A 26,171-nucleotide genomic window follows, 5' to 3' on the forward strand; every position below is an offset into this window, starting at 1 on the left:
AATCTACGCTATTCTGGTATCGCCTGGTCCGTGAAAAAAAAAATGATTGTCTGGCTGTCACAAGACATACAGGAGACACAGAGATGGGCGTGACGTGTGGCGAAGAAGGGACAGGAGAAAGGAGGGATAAAGTTAGGGTGACACAGAGTGTTGGGCTGCAACAAAACCTGAAAGGTGGAGAGGATAGATGAGGTGGAGAGCAGAACATAGAGTGTGATGGAGGATAGAAGAGGGGCGAGAAAAAGATGGAGATGAAGGAGAGAAAATAAAAGGAGGTGAGGCAGTTAGAAAAATTAAGTTAGAGAAAATGGATAAAAAAAAGGAGCCAAAATGGAGCCAGGATGTCGGCAGGAAAGCCATGGTGAGAGTGCGCGGTGGCCATTTGTTTTTGGCCGCGCATGAAATGTGTGTCTTTAGATACAGGCAGCATTCCTCCAGAGATAAACCCCTGGGCCCCCTCAACCCCCACCCTCCCCGGTCTCTCCACCCACCCTGCTTACTCAAGTGTGTGTGTCTGGGCGTGTGTGGGTGTGTGTGTGTGTGTCCGTGTTTACGTTGGACGGGGGTCTGCGTGCCCTGTACCGCGGCACTTGCAGGGGGCAACAGAAAAGACAGCTGTGCGTTTGAGAGAAACAGCAAACGTAAGAAAGAGAGAGTGGAGGGCCAACAGGCATGCCAGTCAAGACCATCACTTTTGGAGTGAGTACCACCATCTCTGCTGCTCTCCGTCTCCTCTTCACCTTCCTTCTTCCACACTTCATCTCTTTTCCTGTCGCTCTGTCCTCGTGTTGTCTCTACCGCTCTTATTTTATCACTGTTTCTTTTGCAATGTTTTGCTCTGTTTATAAAACCTTTGGTTGCATTTTCTCAGATGTGATGCACCTGCCAACGCTCCCTCTCTTTATCCTTTCACATCAGTCAGTAGTGGGCCAATACTTTTGTCACTGGCTTTGCTCCCAGTTTCAAATCCATTTCTTTTACTTTACTTCGTCTCTCACACATGAATATTGATGTATTTGTATTTACTCTTTGTCCATTTTGTTCAAACTCTTTTTTTTTTTCAGCACATGCCTCTATGCGTTTGCTCTCTGCTTGCTAAGTACCGTTCTTGTTCTCCATCTGTCCACATAAACTGTTTTTGGAGACGTCCTCCTGGCTCCACTTTCGCTGCTTATGCTTGTTTTCAGTCCTGAATGTGCCCGCGTCTTTGGTAATGACAATGACAAAGAAAAATGAGGGACAGAAAGATAGGAAGACACGCAGGTCCTCGAGATGTAAATATCGGCCCTGCTTGATAAGTCATCTGGCACTTGTGAAATACAGACTAACTTCAAGTGAAGGAACATTTAAAACACATAGCAAGCCAGTGCTTACAGACCCAAACGTGACCTGTCCTGATTAAACCCATCAGACTGAGCCCCCCACAGCAACATGGGAGGGAGCCTGTGTATCTTTAAGAGTTGGGATGCATGTGCGTGCAAGATTAGTGTAAGTGCGTATATGTGTGGGTGTGTATCGTGTTCTGTTTTCCCCCTTAATCTTGTTTTTGACTTCATTTGTTCCTCTGTTTGATGTTCAGATTGTAGGATGTCAACCAGGATTAGCTGTGGTAAGTAAACTAGAGCTCAGTCAACTGATTAGTGGGTCAATTAATGAGATTCTTTCATTCCGACTGAAGACTAGAGACTATTTACTCTACTGAGCCAGCAGAGGTGATGGCAACACACGCTCACCAGGCCCTGCTGCCTGGATGTATGTGAGTGATGAGTTTGCGTCAACCACAGTTTACCTCGAGTAATAGAGGAAAAGGGTGCGAGGTTTTACCGTAGATGATGCAACTTGTAGAAATATGCCTATTTATGTCTTTGTGGTGGTGAACTGAAGTCAGTTTTACAATGCTGTCAGTAGTTGTTGTGTATTTTCACTTCTTGCAGTATTTCATCATTGCATGGTTTAGTAAGCTCCCAAACATTGGGAGAGAATTTTGCAAGTAAACAAACCAACTGGCCAAAAGGGAAAGTGACCAATAGTGAATTTAAACAGCCAAAACATCCTGGTGTAGCTGAGCATAACAGAGAGCAGTAATTTGTAGTGTAAAAATAAAAGTACAGAAGTATTGTACTTAAAGTATCAAAAGTAACAGTACTCATTATGCAGAGTGACCTCTTTCAGACTATATATATAATTATATTATTATTACTGATGCATTAACATGTAAATGCTGCTCATTTTAATGTTGTAGCTGGGCAGCCTGGAGCTAATTGGACTGCTTGCATTTACTGTTGGGTAGTTTAATCTACAACAGAGCATATTTTCTAAACCGACCACTTGTTTTGTAGCTAAAATCTCAACCTGAAAAAGTAACCAGCCATTACACTACTGAAACAAATGTAGTGTAAAGTAATCGTAGAGTTAAAAATACTATATTTCACTCTAAAATGTAGTGTAGTTGTACTGTAAAGTATCATAAAATAGAAACACTCACAGTAAAGTACAAGTACCTCAGAATTCTACTTCCGTGCAGTGCTTGGATTAATACTAACTAAAAAACATCACCTCTGAGCATTCACTGGGTGTTTTGTAGCAGTTTTAGCAGGTGCAAAACTGAAGCATCATTCAATTCAATATTGCATATATGCCATCAGTTACATTAATAATCAATAACTTTATCATATAAAGTTCAAATGTTTAATTTTACAGTGTTGGACTTCAATGTTATAGGTTTCAGAGCAAAAGTTGCATATATTCTCATCTATTATATATTCTTTTGGTCCTTCCAGATGGTCATATTCTGTATAATATTCTGTATAATTACTGTTACTGCGCAGCAAACACAGGATGTTTACCATATCTTGAGCCTATCCTCCATAGGTACCAAGCCCTATCTCTTCTCTATGGCTTTCACCCTCTTTGTCACCCCTACAAAAGATAACAATAACCATGACAATCTGATCTTCAAGCGCAGAGGCTGCAGCAGGGCCAGATATAAAGAGACAATCAATGAGTACGGCAGGGACAAACAGTGGGATACAGAGAGGGGGAGGCTGGGAGTGTGAGAAAGTAAATAGTAAAAATGGGACAAGACGCTTCTGCACATACGGGGAATAGAAGCAGACAGACAGTCAGATTTACATACAGGCAGACAGTGTTGAGTGGGGGAATGTAACAGCTTCATCCCAGTGCCCCACTCGCTTGCTTCCTGTAAATGTGTCCATATCTGAATGCTCCCACGGGTCTCAGTCTGACTGACTCTACACTTACTACATCTCTGTAGCCGGAAACAGCCGCTGCCTGCTCAACCTCTTCAAGCAGCCTGAGAGATGAAGGCGGGGGGGGGGGGGGGGGGGCAGAGAGAAAAAAAATCAATTTCTAGAACAAATGCAAGTCAGCAGAAAAAGGGCGATGAAATGGCTGTTTAAGCACTCTGCAGTGATTTCCATATCCGCTGCTCAGTGTTCCCCTAAAATGTATAGAAACCGTCCAATCACGCCGTTGGTTTAAATACGTCGAGATATTGAGTTCAGCAGGGAGGAAATAGTAAACATTACCCAGAGTTCTGTGTGCTTGCACAATTTATGTTGTTTAAAGTTCGGGAAGGTATTGCAAGTAAAGCAGGACTGACATGCTGAACATGCGCATGCACCTTATTTTCACCTTTCTGCTGGGTGTACAAATAGCTGTGGTGGCTCTTAAAATATTTATGATTGCACCTGGCGCTGTGTCTGCAATTTCATGTTGTTTGTGTGTGTGTGCGTGTGTGTGTGTGTGTGTGAGAGAGAGAGAGAGAGAGAAACGGACTCTGAAGCAGATAATAGGGCCATATCCAAGTAAAATCATCCTCGATCTTTGGCAGAGAGATTCTCCCATTGCCATTCAGTGGAGGAGCTCCAGGATTTGTCTCTTGATTGCATTAGAAATCGGTCTTGGCTCCTGCCTCTGTAGCAGTGAGACCTGTTCAGACATAGACTAACCTGACTAGACTGTGTGGAAGGACATGACATACTTAAACCAGTGGTCCAGTGGTTGATCTGCCGGTTCAAAAGATGATTAAAGGGATTAGAAAAAAATATATATGACAAATATTAACACTTCTTCAGGCCTCTGAACTGCTGTTTGCTTATATCTCACGTCCATATTAGATGCAAGTATGCAACAAGCCTGCTTCTGCTTATCACTAGGAAAGTAGTGATCATAGTTGTAATTAAATGTAAAGTAATGATTCCTTGAGCTGGAAATGGTCGGTCATTGCCTTTAGAGCCACCGTAGGCAGCATCTTTTCCTAAAATCACAAAAAATCCCAGTGAAATTTGTCTTCTTGCAGCTGACATGATGATAGAATCAAATGCTCTAAGCTAAATGCTATAAGCCACATTGCAATGAGATCAACAAAAGCATCTGTGAACAAGGTTTCTGTGACGGCAGTACAGCACTACAGTATGTGTAAGTAATCCTGCACCAGTGTGCATGCAGAAGGGGAACAGTTGAAGATTGAATTCAGATGGAGGGATTGCAAACAGCCTGGATGCATAACAGCCAATCCAGAGCTTTACACTGAGATCCTGAGCACGGTTTCGAGATAGCGAGTCAACTTTCTGCTCTACTGCCTTCCCACTCCTGCCTCGCGTTGTCTTATTTGTCCCCCTCACACACATGCAGTCTGATTCCATTCACAGTCGTCACACACACACACACACACACACACACACACACACACACACACAGTCGATCTCTTGTTAAAATGATGATCTTCAGGTGTTGCGTCTGTTGCAGCGGCTCTTCGTAGCCGGGATGCTGATCCCAGACATGCCTCCTCTTGCACAAACACACACACACACACGGTATGCATGCACTGAGTTTTCAAACACTGCAGTCCACCAGCGAGGGTGGTGATGTCATTCTGTCTGCTGCAGCACCAGCAGAGGAGGCAAGCGAGGGGAGAGAGAGAGAAGAAGGGAAAGAAGGCAACAGGAAAGAAAAGCTGAGATAAAGGCGAGGAGAGGGGAGCTCAGGGCAGAGGATTTTCTGTGATGAGATAGGGGAATAATTTGACTTGGTAATTTTTAGCTTCATTATGAGGAGCCTTGCACTGTCGCCGCCTGAGGACAGTTGCATGCACGTTGAACGACAGTGTGCGCTGATATTGCTTATAATGTTAACCGTGGAGCTGGTGAGCAGGTTATTGTCTGTTTCTGTTGCTCCGAACAGAATGATTAATGCACTCGCTCGTTTTATTGCTCGGCCCCGGAGCCCCGAGCTTGTCCGCTCTCCACGGGCATGATCAGAGAAGACACACATTCATCTAAAACGTACCGGAGTCCAGCAAGATGTAGCAGAGGAATTACCACAGAACACTTTTAGACTGTGACATGTGCACTGCACCTGTTTATGTCTGACTTAGAGGATGGGTGTGGTTCCCCCGCATCCTTATCTCACCACGCCACACACTCTCTACTTGACGCAAGCAGATACTAAACTGCAGGACTGACCCCTGTAACCAGCGACATCTTGAGTCTCTCCCGGCTGTCTCTCTAGTCTTGTAAACTTCAGCAGACTTGTTTCTGGGGCGCAGTGAACTGAGTACGGGGAGGGTGGGAAACCAGCAGAGGGGCCTCAGTCAGGGTTCACCATGGTGTTACCATGCCACCATTTGCTTTGGGACCATCTGTATTGTGTTAGGTTGTGTGTGTGTGTGTGTGTCTTTGCATCAGCTGTATTTGCTCCTACTGTGATGAAAGGATTTTTCTTGTGTTACCATGGAAGTGTCTGCAAACACTTTGTGCAACAGAAGGTATATACCTGTATAAAAAGACACAAAACAGAACACAGTACCACTGAGTAAGACAGTAGTTTTCAATTATGACACACACTATGCATTGATCACATTCATAGAATAGTGATTTGTCCATGCACATGCATGTCTGTACACATGCACAAAGATTCATTTGTGGAAACACTGCTGTTTTGGGATGGTGCACCTCAGTATGGTGATCGTAACTCAAGTGACAGGTGTGTGTGTTCGCGTGTGTGTCTCTGCAAGGATTGGAGGAGTCCTGGGGGGTGGCTTGTGGTCTATTGGGAGGAGGTTTGTGGGTTTTAATCTTCTTCAAAGTGAAAGTGAATGAGGGAATCCATGGGAGAGGGAGCACATGGCTTACCAAGACAGCTTGGCAACTGTGAGTAAATAAAACTGTTCACTGAGATCCCGAACAAACCAAACTAGAAATAGCAGTCTGGAAACTTAATGCGTGTTGAAATGCTCATTTGTATTTTTATACCTTTTAAGTGTTTTCAATATTCTTATTAAAGTAATTATCTAATTATCATATAGAAGCCTTTTAAATCTAGGTTTGTGTGTGTGTGTGTGTGTGTGTGTGTGTGTGTGTGTGTGTGTGTGTGTGTGTGTGTGTGTGTGTGGAAATGTCTAATCAGTGTTTAGCCTGTCAGCATGTGTGTGAGTATGACTCACAGGCTTTGTACTGCAGGGTAGTTTGCCTCTCAATTGTCTGTGAGCAAAAGCTAAAAACAAAAACATCTTATGGCGAGAATGACAATGACTCAGAGGCAAGTGGCGCTCCACATGAGTCAGTGTACTCACACAAAGGCCCAGGATTTATTACAGTGCACACGGGATGCTGCACACTGTGTGACGTTCACCCGATAAGCAGAAACTTCGCCATTGTAGGAATTTCATCTTCATACCAGTTAAGAGGAACAAGACTGTTGTGGCTCCTTCAATCAGCTGGAAGCAAACTTTTCCTTTTAAAGTTTTTCATTTCCCTGCCATCGCCCCATTGCTACCTTCTTTTTTTTAAACTGACCTCTCTCTTTGCACAGCGCTGTGCCATTGGTGTCATGCTGAGGGTGTGTTGTGTCATTTGTTGCTATGCCTCTACTTCAGGCATGTGGACCCTTTCTCTTTTTCACTCAGGCTCTCTCCCTCTCTGTCAAAAGAGGACCAACAGCCCTGTCACAACAATAGACAACACAGCTTAAAGCAGTGTGCTATGAAGTCGAGAAAAGCAGCTTGTTTTTTGTGTTTGTTTGTGCGTGTGTGTGTGTGTGATGGCGATGTTTTTCTTTTGGATCATAAAATGCTCCCGTGTGAGGCTTATAATGAATTTATTCTGTGCATTTGTGTGAAAACATACACTGAATGATTGGATGGCTGATTGTTTTCCTGACCAGCGTGTTGAGATAGCTGGTTAGATGGAGGGAGTGGACGGGCACGAGGGAGAGAGGAGATTATGTAAATGAAATGAAAAAGTGCAGGGTTTGCCGCAGTCGAGTTTCTCCCTGTGGTTCTCCCTCGGCCGCTCCTGCTTCTCCTCTCTTCCTCTCCTCTCCTCTCCTCTCCCTCGCTCTCCCCCTGTGCCGCATGAGTGATCCTGTTTCAGCAGCACCCCTGCCTGCCTGGGAGAGGCATGAAGCCCTCAGACACAAACAAAACACAGACAAAAACACTAGACGTGCCATGTGCCGGCCTGTGGGCCAGAACTCACCAAACTCTCTCTCTCTCTCCTTTCTCCATTCACACCTTGTGTCTCTCTCTCTCTCTTTCATTCACACACACACACACACACACACACACACAGACTGAGAGTCCAGACAAAGAGCCAACAGTCTGCTGGGCTCAACACAGTAGCTGTCAGTATTATCACAATCGCTTTATCACCTGAGTACAGAGAAGCAGATAGACTTGTGGACAAATTTTTAAAGGTTTTGTTGAACCGAAAGCCCAGTTGACACTCAGAGGGGGAGTGTGTGGACCCTGTACACCCTCCAACACACACATTGTTTAAGGTGCAAATGCAGATTTTCGGGCTGCACTGTCCAAAATCGCAAGGGAGGAGTGACACGAGGGGGAAGCTGATGGATTGCTACTGAACGGTTTCAGTCCTTCAGATGCCTCTAAAGAAATATTAACCAAGCTCTGTCTCCCTCTCCATTTCCCTCTCTACTCCTCTACTTTATGTGTCTGTCACTTTCTCTTATACCCCTTATCCCCCTCCTCTTTCCCTCACCCTTTTTCCGCTTGCAGGCAGATGCTGGCAACAGTTTCCTCCGAGCGGCCCGTTCTGGCAACCTGGACAAGGCCCTGGAACATATCAAAAATGGCATCGATATAAATACAGCCAATCAGGTGAGAGAGCAGCACATTTCCCCAGATTGAATTGGTTGAAGCTGTAGCTTCCGACTGGCAAGCTCATCTAACTATAAGCCATTTATTTTTATTTCCACCATTCTTTGTTTTTTAATCACGTCAGGCAGTTTTGCTTATCTGCAAAACTGGTCTTCAGTTGTACTGCATTATAGAGCTTGGCAGGAAGAGAAACACAAATATTTGAGTGTTTTTGAGTATTCATGTGCCGCCCATGGCCCACAGTCGAATCCAGCCAGTCTTCTATCTTCCTGTCTGCTTTCTAACTGATTAAATTAAAATTCAGGAGGTGGATGGAAAGCCCACATCTCATTCAAAAAAAAAGAACAGCAACGCGTGAATGGAAAAAGCAGTATAATTTAGCTAAAGGCATTTACAGTGAAGTGTTTAGTAGCTTTTCAAGTCTAAACAGAGAAATGGCCTGCAATACGTTTGTCCTGCAGTCCACACAGCCCGTGTATGCCACCATTTGTTGTAATATTGTTTCTACATAAATGTGTTTCCAGTGTCCAGTGTGCATGATGTGTCGGACTTGATCCCTGCGCTGTTAATGTGCCCATCTGTCTGCCTGCGTGCTCAGTCATGCACTGTACTGTATGTGCATGCTCAGGTAGACTGTTAATCAGTGGCTGAAGGTGGCAGGTAGAGTTTCCGGGGTCTCCAGGGAAGGTGATAAATGGGGCAGGGGCTTTTCCTTTGGCCTGTCTCCTCCATCCTGCCTCCTTTACTCTGACGGTTGTTCCCAGAGTGTCCAGGAAGAGGCAGCGTTAGTGGGCTAAGACCGCTGCCCTCAGGCTACTGAAACTTGGCCAAAACAGTGTGTGTGTGGCTGTGTGTGTGTGTGTGTGTGTTCATGAAAGATTCCTATGGCTCATTAATCTAACTTAGTCATGGTTTCCCTTCCATTCACTTATGCTGTCCTCAACATTTTGTAATTATTGCTGGTAATGCTTCTGTCAGGATTTCTATGAGGCTTATTTTTTAGGCCCCATAACGTAACAACAGATTTATTCATGTGAGGTGACACTGCACAGTGCCCATTAGTGGCAGACTCCTTCACCATGATGAAGGGAGACACCTCATGGATTACAAATATAATTACATGCAGAACATAGAGTCTTGATACCAGAAAGTTTTTTTACTTGCATCATTAATTCTCCTGAATTATATCATTTGATTTCATCGATGACGCTGATATTCGTCATATGAAATTGTGTTATTTTCACTGTTTGGTGTTAATTGTGTTTGAGTTAAAGTGATCATCTACAACATTCTCCTTTTATTTAAATTAGGTGACATGTTTACACACACACTGCTTTGTAGTTGTACACCTAAAGCCCCTGTATGTGGAATTTCTATATGATTAACATCCTTAAAATTAGCCTGTTTTTTTTTTAGCATATAAAAAAATCAAAAATTTCTTGTGAAAATTGGTGCAATTGTTGCTCAGGCAAACAATGCTGTCTTTTTTTATGCTGCCACTGGATGGCAGCAAAGTCAGGAATTTTTAAATTCTGCACAGAGTGGCTTTAATGTGGTGTGCTGTAATGTTATAGGACACCAAATATAGGCTACAACCTCTTATATTTATTATTAACACAGGTTCCATGTGAATCTCTTATTTGTTTATTTACCCACAAAATCTGAACAATGATACAGAATGAAAAGTTGTGGATTGTCACTTAAACCACGGTGGTGTGAGCACTGTTGTTCTGGTTGTGTGACTGTTAGTCCTGATGCTGTATGTACAGTCTGATGGGAGTTTGGCCAGGTGGAGGCTTGACTGTGGCAGCTGTGTTTTCTTCTCTGAGTGGATTCCTCTGCCACTCACCAGGACACTGCCTCACTCCTGCCCTCCCCTTATTGTGTTCTCCCTCCTTTTCTATCCCTCTCAGCCTAACAACTGCTCCACTACCTCTTGCCACCTGTTTGTGGACTCTAACTCACATCCCTTTTTTATTTCTTGCTTTTTCCTCCTCTATTGCCTCCCCTTCCCTCCCTCTCTCCTCTGTCTGCAGTAGAGTGATGGTGTGCTGTGGTCTCCCCACTCAGAGGAATAATATCAGTGGTGTGGGAAAGGTCCAACCTCACATGTCCTGTGCGGCTGAAGGAAGGCTGTGTGAGGTCAGACCTATCCCACACGGCTCGTATTCTTCCCAGCCACGAGACCAGCGGCCTGCCATCCCCCTCCCGTCCTCCTCCACCTCCCCCCTCCTCCTCCTCTCACCATCATTAATCAAATGAAAATGTTCACACCCTGATTTTCATCCCTGTAGACATTGTTTTTGCTAATGACCACTCTGAGAGTATTGCATGCGTGGTGTCCGGTGTAAGTATTTGCCTGCTTTGGTTTGTGAGTGCTTCAGTCGCTGTGATTAAAAAAAACACACACAGTTGTTTCAGTTGGCATGGCCTACATGTGTTTGTGTGTGCATATGTGTGGTTATTTCTTTTAGATCAGGAAATGTTTGTGTTCATAGTGTGTTTTGGACCCTTCAGTATGAGGTCTACTCTGCTCTCTCACTCAGAATGGGCTAAACGGGCTGCATCTGGCCTCGAAAGAAGGCCACGTCAAAATGGTGCTGGAGCTACTCCACAATGGAATCGTACTGGAGACCACCACAAAGGTAAAACCCCTGCAGTCTCAACTCCTGACAACAGGTCTCACTTCCTGTTGCCTTCGCGTAATCTTGGTAAAAGTGCAAATTAGATATAAAGTATGAATTAGTGAATTTTAAAGGTGCTGGTAGCTGAATTTTGTTGCTTTTGGATCGGGCAAATCTGTTTAGCACACAGACATGAGAGTGGTATTAATCTTCTTATCTAACCAACATTTTCCCCAAATCTTGAACATAACCAGCCATTTACCTCATTAAAACTCGACACTACAAGTCTTTTATTTAAAAAATTAACGGTTTACCGTGGGTGGGTGTCGAACTTCAGTACTTTGTGGTACCAACCAAAATGTCACTGAGTAAAATCTGTGAAACATTGAACGTTGGCATGTAGTATTTCCTGAAATATGTGCTTTTCTTCACTTATTCTTAGATAGTTCCTGATTTAAATCTAAATTAACCTGTATCAACACTACTATCAATACATTTCAAATGATACCCAGCTGCATTTTTTACATGTGAAATGACACATTTAAATAAAGCACTATTCATCTATATCTATATAACATCAGAAAACATATACTTGGAATATATATGTTTGTGGGTGCTTGTTATGACTGTGCACTCATGTATCTGTGTTTAAACAGAAAGGGAACACGGCCCTGCACATTGCAGCCCTGGCAGGGCAGGAGCAGGTGGTCACGGAGCTGGTTAACTACGGGGCCAATGTCAACGCTCAGTCCCAGGTGAGACTCGGTGCTGCTCTCACCGCGGTGATTACAGGACGCACTACGTGAACTTTACCGGCAAACCATTGTAGTATCTATTGCAATTCCATCTGTTAACATGTGTCTTTGTTCCTATATTTCTGTGTGCTGGTGTTTCCTCTCTGTGTACATCCTTGTGCGTGCATCTGTGACCGTCCTCCTATCTTTCTGTTGCTGTGCTTGTGTCTCCTCTGCTGCTGTGTGTGTGTGTGTGTGTGTCTGCCGTGCGTCTTTCTGAGACAGAAAGGTTTCACTCCACTCTACATGGCTGCACAAGAAAACCATCTAGAGGTTGTGAAGTTTCTTCTGGAGAACGGAGCCAATCAGAGCATTCCAACTGAGGTACTGGAGAACTGAGAGAGGTTTTAAAAGACGAATCTCCCAAATTCCCCAATCTCATCCTTGCTGATCCAGACTCGCTGTGTTTCCATTCTGTTGCGTGCTCATGAGCCTCTCTCCTCACATCTCCCTCATTTTCTCTCCATGAGCCAACCGGTCTTCTAACTGTCTCCTGTTGGCTGCAGGATGGATTTACTCCTCTCGCCGTGGCTCTTCAGCAGGGACATGAGAATGTCGTAGCCCTGCTCATCAACTACGGCACCAAGGGAAAGGTCCGCCTCCCTGCACTGCACATTGCAGCACGCAACGATGACACACGCACAGCCGCAGTGCTTCTGCAGAATGACCCCAATCCTGATGTACTCAGCAAGGTAAACGTCCGTGTGTGTGTGTGTGTGTGTGTGAATGGCTGTGTTTGGTGTTTGGTGTCCTTGTTATCTTAAATACAAAGGTAATGAGTGAGTGACGTGTTCTCCCTCTGACGTGTACCTGCAGACTGGATTCACACCCCTCCACATTGCTGCACACTATGAAAACTTGAACGTAGCTCAGTTGCTGCTCAATAGAGGAGCCAATGTCAACTTCACCCCAAAGGTAGGCAATAACTAATGTTGTTTGGAGGTCTGTTCTCCTTGTGTGTGCCTGTCTAAGTGCATCTGTTTCTCTGTGCAGAATGGTATCACTCCTCTGCACATTGCATCCAGACGGGGGAATGTGATCATGGTCCGGCTCCTGCTGGACAGAGGGGCTCAGATCGATGCCAAGACCAAGGTGCAGCAGACATCTTTCCTGGCGTTTCTCTATCTCTTTGATTTACTTACTGTTTCTAATTTAATGCATCATTAACTAAATCAGTAACAATCCTCTCACTCCAGGACGAGCTGACTCCTCTGCACTGTGCAGCCAGAAATGGTCATGTCAGGATTATAGAGATCCTGCTGGACCATGGAGCCCCAATCCAGGCAAAGACCAAGGTAATCCATCTAGATGCAAGTAAAAAATAGGCTTCACTTCTCTTAAAAATGGGCTGAACATCATCTGGTTTGGGAATTAATACAAATCAGTGGGTTGTTTTAAGTCAATAAAAGTGAAACTTTTCGTGATCCATCTGCCAAACAAAACCATAGATGCTTCTCCTGCTGCTGCTTCTTGCTCCCATTGTTTGTTTGCACCACAAGACAAGTTGCTCCTTGTTTTGCAAGGGATGAGAGAGTCAACACGGTCTCTTGTTTTTTTGCAGAATGGCCTGTCTCCAATCCACATGGCAGCACAGGGGGACCACATGGACTGCGTCAAGCAGCTTCTGCAGTACAACGCAGAGATTGATGACATCACACTGGACCACCTTACCCCTCTGCATGTGGCGGCACACTGCGGCCACCACCGCATGGCCAAAGTACTGCTGGACAAAGCTGCCAAACCCAACTCTCGGGCACTGGTCAGTGACAAACACACACACAGGCACTTCATTAATTCAGAAGTTGCTGTTAATCTTCATAGTGATGATAATAATTCCTTTGTCTTTCACAGAATGGCTTTACTCCTCTGCATATTGCTTGTAAAAAGAATCACATGCGTGTGATGGATCTCCTGCTTAAACACTCTGCATCATTAGAGGCTGTGACTGAGGTGAGGGAACACGAAAAAAAGGGTGGACCATAGCTGCTCATCATTGTATTGAATATGATGGACGTGCATTAATAATGTTCTTTTCCTCTACTTAACAGTCTGGCCTGACCCCTTTGCATGTGGCATCATTTATGGGCCATCTCAACATTGTGAAGATCCTGCTGCAGAAAGGAGCTTCCCCCAGTGCCTCCAATGTGGTGAGTTTCCTTCAGAAAATCTCCAGACCAGCACAGATAACCAACTCACCTCTGTAGTGGTGGCAATGTTGTCGTCATAGTGATAAATCTGAGTGTGTGTGTGGTTTGTTTTTCTGCGTATGAGTAGAAAGTGGAAACTCCTCTCCACATGGCATCGCGGGCGGGACACTACGAGGTGGCAGAGTTTTTGCTGGAGAACGCAGCACCGGTGGACGCTAAGGCCAAGGTAGAGAGTTCACACACTACACAACCCACACATCCATGTACTCATGCATAACAATTCCTCACATTAGACACAGATTAAACGCTCTGAAAGTGTCTTTATTGACACATGAAGTGTTATATTAGAAAGTTAAACAATTCCTGACAGTTAAAACAAACAGAGCTTTGTATCCATGTGCTAATTTCCCTCCTACACACCACAGCCTCATTTGACTGTTAATGTAACAAGTTAAGATCATAGTGAAGCAGAAACATGAACACGGGATGATTAAATCACTGGAAAAGGCATTTCTATATTTCATACTCTCCTCTCTCTGACTAGGATGACCAAACTCCTCTGCACTGTGCTGCTCGGATGGGCCACAAGGAGTTAGTGAAGCTGCTGCTGGAGCACAAAGCCAACCCCAATTCCACCACCACTGCAGGCCACACACCCCTACACATCGCTGCCCGGGAAGGTCATGTGCAAACTGTGCGCATCCTACTGGACATGGAGGCTCAGCAGACCAAGATGACCAAGGTAAAACCTTACTCTTCTCTCCATTCTGCTATTGAAGCTGTCAGCCCAAATAGCTTTGTTCCCCAACCTAATATTATATCCACTTCCTCGTTCATGCCTCTGCAGAAAGGCTTCACGCCGCTCCATGTGGCCTCAAAGTATGGCAAGGTGGATGTAGCAGAGCTGTTGTTGGAGAGAGGTGCCAATCCTAATGCTGCTGGGAAGGTAAGAAAAACATGCCTGCCTGTATAGAGTCAAAGGAAGAATAAAGCTTTGTTTGACCTACAGTCTGATGAACTTTTGATTCTGTTGTTGCAGAATGGTCTGACTCCGCTGCATGTTGCTGTACATCACAATAACCTGGATGTTGTTAACTTGCTTGTCAGCAAGGGAGGGTCACCACACAGTGCAGCCAGGGTAAATAAAATGAGATACGCACATGATTCCTTCTCAGTGGCCCAGTATCGTTCATACACGCATATTTTCTGTCTAACCACAACTCATGTCTGTGCTCCAGAATGGCTACACTGCCCTCCACATAGCGTCCAAGCAGAACCAGGTGGAGGTGGCCAACAGCCTGCTGCAGTACGGAGCTTCAGCCAATGCTGAGTCACTGCAGGGAGTCACACCTCTCCACCTGGCCTCACAGGAAGGAAGGCCCGACATGGTCTCCCTGCTCATCTCCAAGCAAGCTAACGTCAACCTTGGAAACAAGGCAAGAAGTGCATAGAGGATTAAAGGATAAATTTTACTGGATCTATTTAAACTAAAAAGAACGAGTTACTTGGGTTTGATTCGTTGTGTTTGATGTATTTGACCCTCTGTATCTCGTTGCCCCCAGAGTGGATTAACCCCGCTGCATCTGGTGGCGCAGGAAGGACATGTCGGCATTGCAGATATCTTGGTGAAGCAAGGGGCTTCAGTCTACGCTGCTACACGGGTGAGACCACTTATTTCTCCTGGCAAACGTATAGTCAGACAAAAACAACACATTGAACTTCTCAGGTAGAGAGAGCTTCATCTTTTACCGTTGAAGGTTTTATTAAAGACTCATCACTGTAGAGACTACTTGAGCCATAGCAGCATTTGAACCGTTCAGTCTATGTAATATTCATGAACCGTTCCATCCCAAATAGGATCAAATCCACATAAAGTGTTCAAATTAAAAGGTCATTAAGACACTAAATTTGTGAAGTGACTTGGCGATTTTTTTTACTGTTTTTCTCTCACTGTCAGATGGGCTACACCCCTCTCCATGTAGCGTGTCACTATGGCAACATCAAGATGGTGAAGTTCCTCCTGCAGCAACAGGCCAATGTCAACAGCAAAACAAGGGTGAGTGCCTCCCGCTGGTTTTTCATAAAACTACAACAAACATTGCCAAGGCATGAGTCACACATTCACACTGTCTGCATCTCATGTGTCAGGAAATACAATTATGGTGCATTACACTGTTAAAAGCACAAGTTGTGCCTGTGGCAGGGTTCTCCCAGTTGAAAGCTGTTAACATTGGGCTTTTTATATGAAGAGGAATGAGGACATTTTACCTCTCTAAAGTGTGTACTGTACTGTACAAGCTTTGGAGAGACTTGTCGTTCAGGAAGCAGATGGTATGCAGAGCCTTGACATCATATCCAGGCTATAATGTCTGTAAATTTGAGTGAAATAAAGACTTTGTATATCCAATGGAAACGTGCCACACGTAACTCAAACATGGGGTGTTAATTAATAAATCATATCAGGTAATACTTTTCCCAAAAGGGTTTAAGAGTCCGAAACCCGAAGAGATTCAGTTTATCATCATAGAAGACTGAAAAAACAGCAACTATTGACCTTTGAGGAGCTGGGATCAGTGAATTTCACATTTCTGCTTAAAAAAATGGCCTGAACTAAGGAAATTATTTAAATGGTTGCTGATTAATTTTCTCTTCATCCACTAATCGTTTCAGCTTATTCAGATTGCAGTTGTCCATTGTACCAACAATGTAATTGATATACATTTGGCTGGTTGTGATGTGCCTCAGCCAAAAGTTTGATGAACAAGAACTCTGCTAACGTGTATTTTAATGAAATAAATTGCTATTTGAAAAAAAAATGGATGAAAAGGGCAAGCTGTGCTACATAATTTATTTATTATCTATTATTTTGATGCATCCTAGACGTAATGTACTCTCTTCCAGCTTGGTTACACTCCTCTGCACCAGGCGGCGCAGCAGGGACACACAGACATCGTCACATTGTTGCTGAAGCATGGAGCTCAGCCCAACGAGACAACAACAGTGAGCACGAACACAACGTCTTCCTCATAATGATCAATAAAGTTTGGTCTTCAGAGATCTGATCAGGCTGCTCTTTTTTTCTGTTAGAACGGTACCTCAGCCCTGGCCATCGCTAAGAGGTTGGGCTACATCTCTGTGATTGACGTCCTAAAGCTTGTCACTGAGGAGACTGTTTCCATGGTGAGAAGTTTAGAAACGCTACTAAGCCCTCACTGGCCATTTGTGACCATGATAATCACATGTTACACTATTAAAGTTAACACTCGCTGTTGTATCTGTAATTGGTTCCTTCTGTTCCCTGCAGACGACCACAGAGAAACATCGCATGAGTTTCCCAGAAACAGTGGATGAGATACTGGATGTGTCTGAGGATGAAGGTAGAGCACACAGTTATTATTAATCGCACAGGACACAATCGACCATGATGATCCTATGTAAATATCACTTTCTTTTTCGAGGCTGATTTTATGATGTTTGCACTGGTCTCATACATTTTTTTTCCAATTCCTTTTTTGCCTTTTGCCCTTTTTTTAGGAATTGCACAGCTAACATTAGGTATGACTGTCTCTTTCTTTCTTTGTGCAGCATTCATAGGTCGTTGTAATGAAGTGTGTGGCTCCATTTCAAGCTCACTCTCTCCATCTTTATCTCCCTGCCTCTCTCTGTCTCTCTCGTTCCCTCTGTAGTGGTGCTCACTGTGATGGTGGCTCTGGTTTCTCATTGGCATGCACCCATAGCACCCATGTCTGTAACCTTTATATGTCCCTTCAATAACACCTTCATCCTCTAACTCTCCAGGTGTCTTTTTTCCTCCATGTTATGACAGCAGCCCTTATTTTTACAGTCACAGTCACGTCTGATACATAAAGATCATCTGTTATTACTTATATTAAAACTTGTTTAAGAAATCTTAAAAAAGACCTGTTCTGTGAGCTTTTGGAGATCATGGAGGAGTGCTGTCTCTTTAAATCATGGCTTTGAAGTGTGTGTGTCTACAGTGTTGTGTCTGCATTGTGATGTCATCAATTCATTGTAGCAGTCTTGTGTACCTGCCATGTGAACTGTGTTTGTCGGATGGGAATATATGTTGTATTAACATGGGATCACCAGACTGCTTGTATCTGACAGTTGCTCGTAGAGGTGAACCCACATAGAAATATCACCTGACTCTACAGTCAGAGTTGGCCTCCACTATGAAGGCTCACAGTAACTTTCAGCTAATTATTTTGGGTTTCCGGCCTGCAGCATTACTTTTTGGGTTCACTCTAATTGCGTTTCACCACCACAGGAATCGATTTCCCCACAAAACCTCTAAAAACCTACTGTGAGCTACCTCCTGACAGCCAACAGACAAAGTTAGCGCTAGCTTGTGAACATCGTGTAGCATTTTGCAGCTAAAAAAAGCCAGATATTTCCCTCAGGAGTCATTGAAGTGCTAAAACAGCGCTAAAAGAGGAGTGAATGTTGGACTTCGATTCACAGTCAGTAACAGCTAACTAGTTTGCCACATTAACTTCATAGTGATGAGCTCACAGATCACAACTTCGTTCTGCTGCCACAAAAACACACTGCAGGTTAACTTTTAATGCCTGTTAAGTTTGCAACATCACTGACAATGATGTCAGTCGACATTATATCTCGATATTTTTAGTCCCCTGATAATTCAACTGACAGATTGTCACCGTTGCTCTAAATATAGACAGCAGCCGAGTCGCCGTCTTAAAGACACATCTCATATCCGGAACGGTAAAATGATATTGGCATGTTATCTCATGCACACGCTTGAATATGGCAACACTTAGGCCCACACGACGCGGCAAACATGCGTGGCACACAGGCCAGAGAATATACAGGACGTGAGCTGCCTCATATGAACCTGAGGGAAGCGCACTCACGCAGTCAAACACAGCGTAAAGACTCCAGCGACATCACTTTGGCTCTGGACCGCATACAGACGCCCACTCACACAAGCTGTGCTGATACGGTCGCGCATTCATACACGCAGGGAAGACTCTTTTCCTGAAAATTAACACATGGTTTGGGGGGTAAGTAAGCAAAACCCACCTCTGCTCACATGACGATACACTGTATGTTGGAAAGAGAGCGGAGAGCGGCTTGTTCTTTTCTCATCGTGTGTTGTACTGAGCTGATGCTGTTCTGATGGTCTCTGTTTGTGCCGTTTTAGAGCAAATCTCCTCACACACTGCTCTCTGAGACAGCAGATGTCTGAAACCTGCAGTTCAGTATCTGTTTATTCACTAGACAACAAATGTTCGGGAATGAGATTATGCTGATGCATGCTCTCCCCAGAGATACTGCACCGTTCACATCTATAACGTTGTTGTCTCTGAACTGGGAAACTCCAGACTGCGCTTATGAGGTGTCCTCTCTTATGTTGATGTGGTTATGTTTAGGAGTTCTGAATCAAAAGTGTTGGACTCAGCAGACTGCAGCTAATAATAGTGATCTGCTGTATTGTTCCTGTCATCAGACCCTATTTTTAAGTGTTTCTGGTGTTCTGTAGAAGTGGCTGCATTTAATTTTCCGCCATTGACTAACGGTGAGAAGATCAGTGCACAGAGCATCGTCACTAATGCCTCATCTCACCAGTCTAACCCTTAACTCACAGAACCATCTCCTAAATCCTGGGGTTTCATGTTTTCTAACCCTTCTGGTTAACCATCTCGTTCTCTTCTTTCTCTCTTTCTCTTGTGCTGTGTCACCAACCTGACCTCGGTCTGTTCGCTCTCTTTGGCATGTTGTTCTCTGAAGGAGAGGAGCTCTTGGGGACAGAAGGGGCCAGGTACATGAAGATGGATGACATGAAAGACCATGATGACGATTTCCTCTCCCCCAAGAAATCACTGGAGTACGAGAGAGGGCTGGGCACAGCGTAAGGGGGGCTGGTTGGGGAAGCAGGCGAGAGAGCCAAGCTGGTAGCCACAGGCTAATAAGTGGATGGATAGAGGGGGATGCACCATAGACACTCACTAAACACCAGGGATGAGCACTTGGGAGGAGATGTAAAGATCCTTCTTCAATCTGACTTGTGTTTTGCTCTTTTCGTACAACAGGAATTACTCGCCAGCCATTCCCAGGATCCCCCGAGTCTCTCCAGAGACCGTTATCCTGAAAGAGCACGAGATAGATCAGGTACTGTTCAGGAAAACATGAGTAAGGTACTGCAGGGGTGCTCCAGCAATTTAGTTGTTGTTTGTTGGGGGACATGCAAGAGACAGACAGTCAAAACTGAGACTGAGATAACCTGCCCTAACTGTCCCCAGTGTGATTCAGACTCCAAAAACACTGGATCCTTCATTTCAAGCTAGTAAGTGGACCTTGAGTTAAAGTCCACTTACTGAGTTGTTTAAGTTGAAGCAGTATTTCCAAGGTCAAGAGTGAACTTTGTCACTTTTGTTTGTCAGTGTGATTTTATCAATATGAAGGTTTAGCAATGTTTGAATCGAAAGACAGTTTTCATTCAAACTTAAAAAATCGTACATTCAGGTGATTTTCTTTGAAAGCATCGAACGTGATGCGGTTGTTTCAGTGTAGTCCTTTTTTTAACGTGACATTGTAAATCCCTCCTCAGCGGCCTTTTGAAGGTTAATGATCTATCTCCTCCGTAGCCACTGTAAAAATAGCACTTTAAAAATGAGTTCAGAGGCGTAATCTTTCATCATCGCCCTCTGCGTATCACATTAAGCAGATGATAGTGTAAGTAGTGTTCTTCTGGGCTCATATGAACCATTATGCTAACCAGCGTTTTTTTGAGAATGTCATGAACGGTCAATCTCTGTGTCTGTTGCAGCAACACACTCCACTTCCACTGCCCAAAGAATATGATGAAGACTCACTGATTCCCAGCAGCCCAGCGACCGAGACGTCAGACAACGTCAGCCCAGTCGCCAGTCCCATACACACAGGGTCCGTGCAAGAAAACCTTTCAATTCTCTTAACCTCCGTTTTACATCTGAGCCGGCAGCTCACTGTCCCGGTCTTTGTCCAACAACAGGTTCCTGGTCAGTTTCATGGTAGATGCTCGGGGCGGCTCAATGCGAGGCAGCAGGCATAACGGTCTGCGTGTCATCATTCCTCCGCGGACCTGTGCGGCGCCCACCCGCATCACCTGCCGCCTGGTGAAGCCGCAGAAGCTGACCAGCCCCCCTCCGCTGGTGGAGGGAGAGGGGCTGGCCAGCAGGATCATCTCCCTGGGTCCAGCGAGCATGCAGTTTCTGGGGTGAGGAAGCAACTGAAACTGGAAATATTTGAAATATTTAAGATTTTAGATGAATACCTGGTGGATAATGCTATGACATATTGCAACATATATAAAACTCTGTAATTAATTTTAAACAAAATCTGAAGTCTATAAGTCCCAGCCTGCACCTTGATTTTTTATTATTCTACATATTTCTGGAAAATTATTAGTCCGTGTGTAATTCTGTGTGTTGTGCGGCAGGCCGGTGATAGTGGAGATCCCCCACTTTGCCGCTCTGGGTCGCGGTGACCGGGAGCTTGTGGTGCTGAGGAGCGAGAATGGCTCAGTCTGGAAAGAACACCGCAATCGCTACGGTGACGAGGTGCTAGAAACAATCCTCAACGGGATGGATGAGGGTAAGAGATTGAATGTGTCGTGCTCGATCGCAGGCTGGCGCTCAAGCGTATCACCGGGTGGTGTCACTTCTCGAAAACTGAAGCCTCCTCTCATCTCCTCAGACTTAGAGAGTCAAGAGGAGCTCGGGAAGAAGCGAATCCGTCGCATCATCTCCACCGACTTCCCCCTTTACTTCGCTGTTGTATCACGAGTCCAGCAGGAGAGCGACCTGATTGGACCAGAAGGAGGTTCGCTGTCAAGTAAACTGGTGCCGATGGTCCAGGCCTCGTTCCCCGAGACGGCAGTCACCAAACGAGTCCGCCTGGGGCTGCAGGTGAGATGGGACGATGAGGAGAAGGAAGGAGAAGAAAGGCAGAATCGTTAATGCCTGTGTTGCCTAAATAAAAGCATGTTGGATGTATTTTGATTGATCTTGGAATGACTTGCTCATATCAGTGCTTGTGCCAAGTTTTCCTGATTTAGCTTTTTGTTTTTATTTTGCTTTTCCACATTTTAGGACCTTTTGCCTTTTATTTCCCACAGTGCATGCACCTGGCACCTTCATACATCTGTTGACTGCTCATATAGTGCTGATATGTTATTGTTTGTTTTATCTTCAGTAATGTCTTCCTCACTAATGTATTTATGTCACAAAGCCCTGTATTTAGTATATTTAACACTAATTTGAAATACCTAAGTACAGTTAATCAGATATTGCTTGATAGGAAATCTTCTGCATTATGCTACAGAAAGACTGTCTTTGAGTTTATACTTCCTGTCCGGTGGTTTTGGTATCATGAATGTCAGGAAAATGTGCTAAAAGGCTTTAGAACAACTGAAGGGTGACACCTGAGTCCCTTTTTGTGTGCACGGCTACACTTTTCACATCAAGTTTTCTCAAACATACACACCAAAGACAAGAAAAAGTATTTTTAGTACACTTGACACTCGGTTATAGAGCAAATACTTGTTTCTCAGAGGACGTGTTTATAATCCTTTTAAAATATAAATCCACTTATGATTCAGCCCTCACTATCTAATGTCCCGCCCCAACATTTCAAAAACAAACCAAGAAATTAATGACATCATTTGATTAGCTGTCAGATCAGAATTAGGACTTCTTTGTATGTGATTTTTAAATTGCAGAATATACTCTCTAAAAGCACCAATCAAATCATCAATCAGAAGGTTTTATTTATTTTCACACAGTGATTTACTCATTTCACTTTCTAGTTATTTCAAAAATTTTTAAGGTTTCTAAATAAGTATATTCAATGTCATCTTTTCTACCTTCACATTTTCTTTACAGTGGGTATGTTTGTTCTGTAAATATGCACCATTCACTCAGATGTGCTGATTTGGGATTTCAAGCTTCCATTTGCATGTGATTTCATTTTGACAGGATAAATATATTCCCAGTTTTGCAGTCTGTTTTGCAGTGTGTTCTCTTTCCCAACATTAATTCCTATTTTTTCAACAAACTTTAAAAAATCCAGTTCAGAGTGCTTTATGAATACATCTATCTGAATCTCAATCATCACATGGAAATGTGTAATTCCATTGTCAGAATATGTTTCGGCAAATGAAAATGAAAGGTAGAAACTGTGAACGGACCTTCTGCTGCATGTTTTAGACACCTGAATGAATTTATGACAAGCTTAATATGTCTCATAAACTAACATGCTACCACACATGACGCAACCTTTAAGCTGAAAATAGTGAATGTGACTGAATGTTAAATAGACATTTTAAGAATTTCTTTATATAGTTTAATTATTTCCTAATTTTTATGGACGCATCTATTCAACTAAAATGTTGTAGTAATCATGTCTGAATGGCCTTTTTCCACAGTGCCTTTTTCTTTGATATCTATTTTGTATTAATGATTGTAAAAGCTTCATGTTAACACACATTGTTTCACTTTGCAATAAAAAAAAAAGTATTAAGTCTTACAAGTTGTGCCGCTATTGTCTTTTCAAATGATAAAACCGTGAGGTATTTTATTCACTGTGGACTTCTTTCTCTCTTTCTCTTCATCTTTAATTCTTCCCTTTTCGTTTTTACCCTTGATTCCTCATCCATCACCTCATCATCCACCTCTCATTTCCTCATCCTACCTTTCATCTTATCCCTACATCTTTTCCTTTTAAATCTCCACGGCCTGGTCATATGTTTACCACTTTTGTGTAATTTACCTTTTTTCTACCATATCATCAAACCTGTTCCGTGTTACGTACCCCTTCTCTCCATCGTTTACTTTCAACCTCAGGCTCAGCCAGTTCCGGATGAGCTGGTTGCAAAGCTGCTGGGTAACCAGGCAAACTTTAGCCCCGTGGTCACTGTGGAGCCTCGGCGGCGCAAGTTTCACCGGCCCATCGGCCTGCGTATACCCCTGCCCCCGTCCTGGAAGGAGAGCCCCCGAGACTCCGGGGAGGGCGACACCACCAGTCTGCGCCTGCTTTGCTCTGTCATAGGTACTGCATGCCATGACTGGGAGTTAAGTGGGTGGGGGAGTAAGTGTGTGTCAACAGGACCAGTTTCCTTCCATGACAGGGAAAGATTTATTATTCAAAACGACTGATTTGCAGTGGTGGAAAATGTTCCATTGTTGTATAGATAGATTAACCAGTTTGCCTCTTTCATCCTGTCTCAGGTGGCACAGCCCCGGCCCAATGGGAAGACATTACTGGCACCACCAAGCTTGTCTATGCTAATGACTGCGCCAGTTTCACCACCAATGTTTCAGCACGGTAGGTTCAGCTGAATGCGGGTACAACATATCATCCATCGGACCTTAAAACTGAGCTTAATGTGATCTCAAGTCATTCTAGCAAGCGGCTGGGCTGTGATTATAAAAGACAAAGACCAGAGTGTGATTACGAGTCTTTGCATCCTCTCAGATTCTGGCTCGCAGACTGCCCTCGGACAGCTGAGGCCGTCTCCTTCGCCAACCTGCTCTACAGAGAGCTGTCAGCTGTACCCTACATGGCCAAGTTTGTGGTGTTCGCGAAGATGAACGAGCTGCGTGAGGGCCGCCTGCGCTGCTACTGCATGACCGACGATAAGATGGATAAAACCCTGGAGCAGCACGAGAACTTCACAGAGGTGGCTCGCAGCAGAGACATAGAGGTCAGTTCAGAGGCGAGGGATCACACCGATGAGGGGAAACTGTATTTTTGTGTCCAGTGTTCCCAAATTAACAGTCAAACACCTTCGACTCATTTCTTCAAGTTTGGGCTGTTGTTTCCACTGTGGTTGATTCCTGTGTCACATCCTGCAGGTGATGGAGGGAATGCCGCTTCACCTGGAATGTTCAGGGAATCTGGTGCCGGTGAGGAAGGCCACCCAGCAGCCTCGCTGCTTTAGCTTCCAGGCCTTCAGAGACAACCGACTTCCTGTCTCTGTCAAGGTATCACCATTTACCTTTCTCTTACAGACCTTTCCTGGGTTTTCTATTATTTTCTCACTCACTGTCACCCCACCAGCTCGAGCCCCACCCTACACATCTCTTCTGTCTCTGTGTCTAAGGTGAGAGACAGCAGTAAAGAGCCCACCGGATTTCTGTCTTTCCTGCGCAAGTCCACCAAGTATGAGGACAGCCAGCATGTGCTCTGTAACCTCAACATCTCCATGCCTCCCTGCATCAAGGTAAGGCTCTACCTCACATTAGCGAGACACACAGAGCGTGTTTAATCACAGACATTGTCTGTGATATGGCAGACTTCAGTGTTGCTTGTTTGTGACTAGCAGATTGTTGGGAGTGAAGACCGGAGGCGAACTCTGACCCCGCTGGCTTTGAGGGAAAGATACAGCGCCCTAAATGAACCTGCTATGGGTACGAGGCTCTCACTCTCCCACTCGCAATCAATTATACCTCACGATCATTTAATAATACAAGGCACAATGTGATGATGTCTCTATTTTTATGGCAAAAGCTGTAGTTTTTCAGCAGTTTTCGATATTCAGAAAGAGCAAGTGTTGGGATGCAGGGATAATCTCAGGTGAACATTTCACAGAGTCAGATGTTAAGTTGTCCGCTGTGGTCTGGTTTGTGCAGCATCAATGAGCGCCATGGAGAGGACCGAGCTGAAGATGGCTGTGATTGCAGAACAGTTGGGACTGAGCTGGGCTGGTGAGTGAACGTGAACATACTGAATCTGTTTTTATTTGCTGTGAACCTTCCATGTTTACCTTATGTCTGACAAGCTTGCCTAGCTCGCTGCTGATTAAACAAAGTTATAACATGGCAACCAGCCAATGAAACTAATTATTTTCTGTTTTCCTGCCAAGAGCCGTAGCTGTTTGACAGACACAGTGTTCTGCCTCTTGTGGGTAGAGCCACTGTGAAGCAGTCGTGCGCTAGAACAGCGTGACTCACAGGTGAAGTGGTATAAATATTTCCTTCATTAACGCGATCTTCTCTGGCTCTTTTCCTGCGCAGAGTTGGCGCGGGAGCTTCAGCTCAGCGTGGACGACATCAATAAGATCCGCGTGGAGAATCCCAACTCGCTGCTGGAGCAGAGCTCTGCGCTGCTCAACCTGTGGGCCACCCGCGAGGGCAAGAGGGCCAAGAGTGAGTATATGAGATCTGAGATTACTGTGACGTTCTCTCATGTCTTTATTTACACTAGTTTCTGCTTCTTAACCTCATTTAAAGCCAGAGTGTTGTTGTAATGGTGTTGCTGTTTGTGCTGGGAACCCTTCCCCTCCTTGTCTTCTTGTGTCTCTCCCTCACGCCTCTTCACTGCAGTGGAGAGCCTGTACGCAGCTCTGAAGAGCATCGACCGCATGGACATCGTCAACATGTTGGAGGGCCAGCCGCCTCAGCCGGCGAGACAAGGCTCCCGTGATCTCAGCAGACGCCGACAC

At 44.5% G+C, this 26,171-nt stretch overlaps 1 protein-coding gene across 1 annotated transcript; it reads left to right on the forward strand.

The window, feature by feature from the left end:
- Positions 1 to 535: 535 nt before the first annotated feature.
- LOC121606248 (ankyrin-1-like) lies at positions 536 to 26,159 on the forward strand (the record flags this gene model as incomplete). Its single annotated transcript, XM_041936450.1, has 37 exons — positions 536 to 699; positions 8,039 to 8,140; positions 10,687 to 10,785; positions 11,421 to 11,519; positions 11,784 to 11,882; positions 12,065 to 12,250; positions 12,375 to 12,473; positions 12,552 to 12,650; positions 12,755 to 12,853; positions 13,120 to 13,317; positions 13,410 to 13,508; positions 13,607 to 13,705; positions 13,833 to 13,931; positions 14,250 to 14,447; positions 14,553 to 14,651; positions 14,745 to 14,843; positions 14,944 to 15,141; positions 15,268 to 15,366; positions 15,663 to 15,761; positions 16,607 to 16,705; positions 16,793 to 16,885; positions 17,010 to 17,082; positions 19,478 to 19,598; positions 19,780 to 19,858; positions 20,517 to 20,632; positions 20,721 to 20,945; positions 21,168 to 21,322; positions 21,425 to 21,636; positions 23,572 to 23,776; positions 23,956 to 24,052; positions 24,203 to 24,431; positions 24,583 to 24,711; positions 24,831 to 24,950; positions 25,053 to 25,137; positions 25,360 to 25,434; positions 25,744 to 25,875; positions 26,053 to 26,159. Coding segments are annotated over exons 1-37 (4,548 nt in total), but the record flags the coding sequence as incomplete, so codon positions are not given.
- Between the last annotated feature and the right edge of the window lie 12 nt (positions 26,160 to 26,171).

The sequence above is a fragment of the Chelmon rostratus genome, chromosome 5, assembly GCF_017976325.1.
Source record: "Chelmon rostratus isolate fCheRos1 chromosome 5, fCheRos1.pri, whole genome shotgun sequence".
NCBI classification, from domain to species: Eukaryota; Metazoa; Chordata; class Actinopteri; order Chaetodontiformes; family Chaetodontidae; genus Chelmon; species Chelmon rostratus.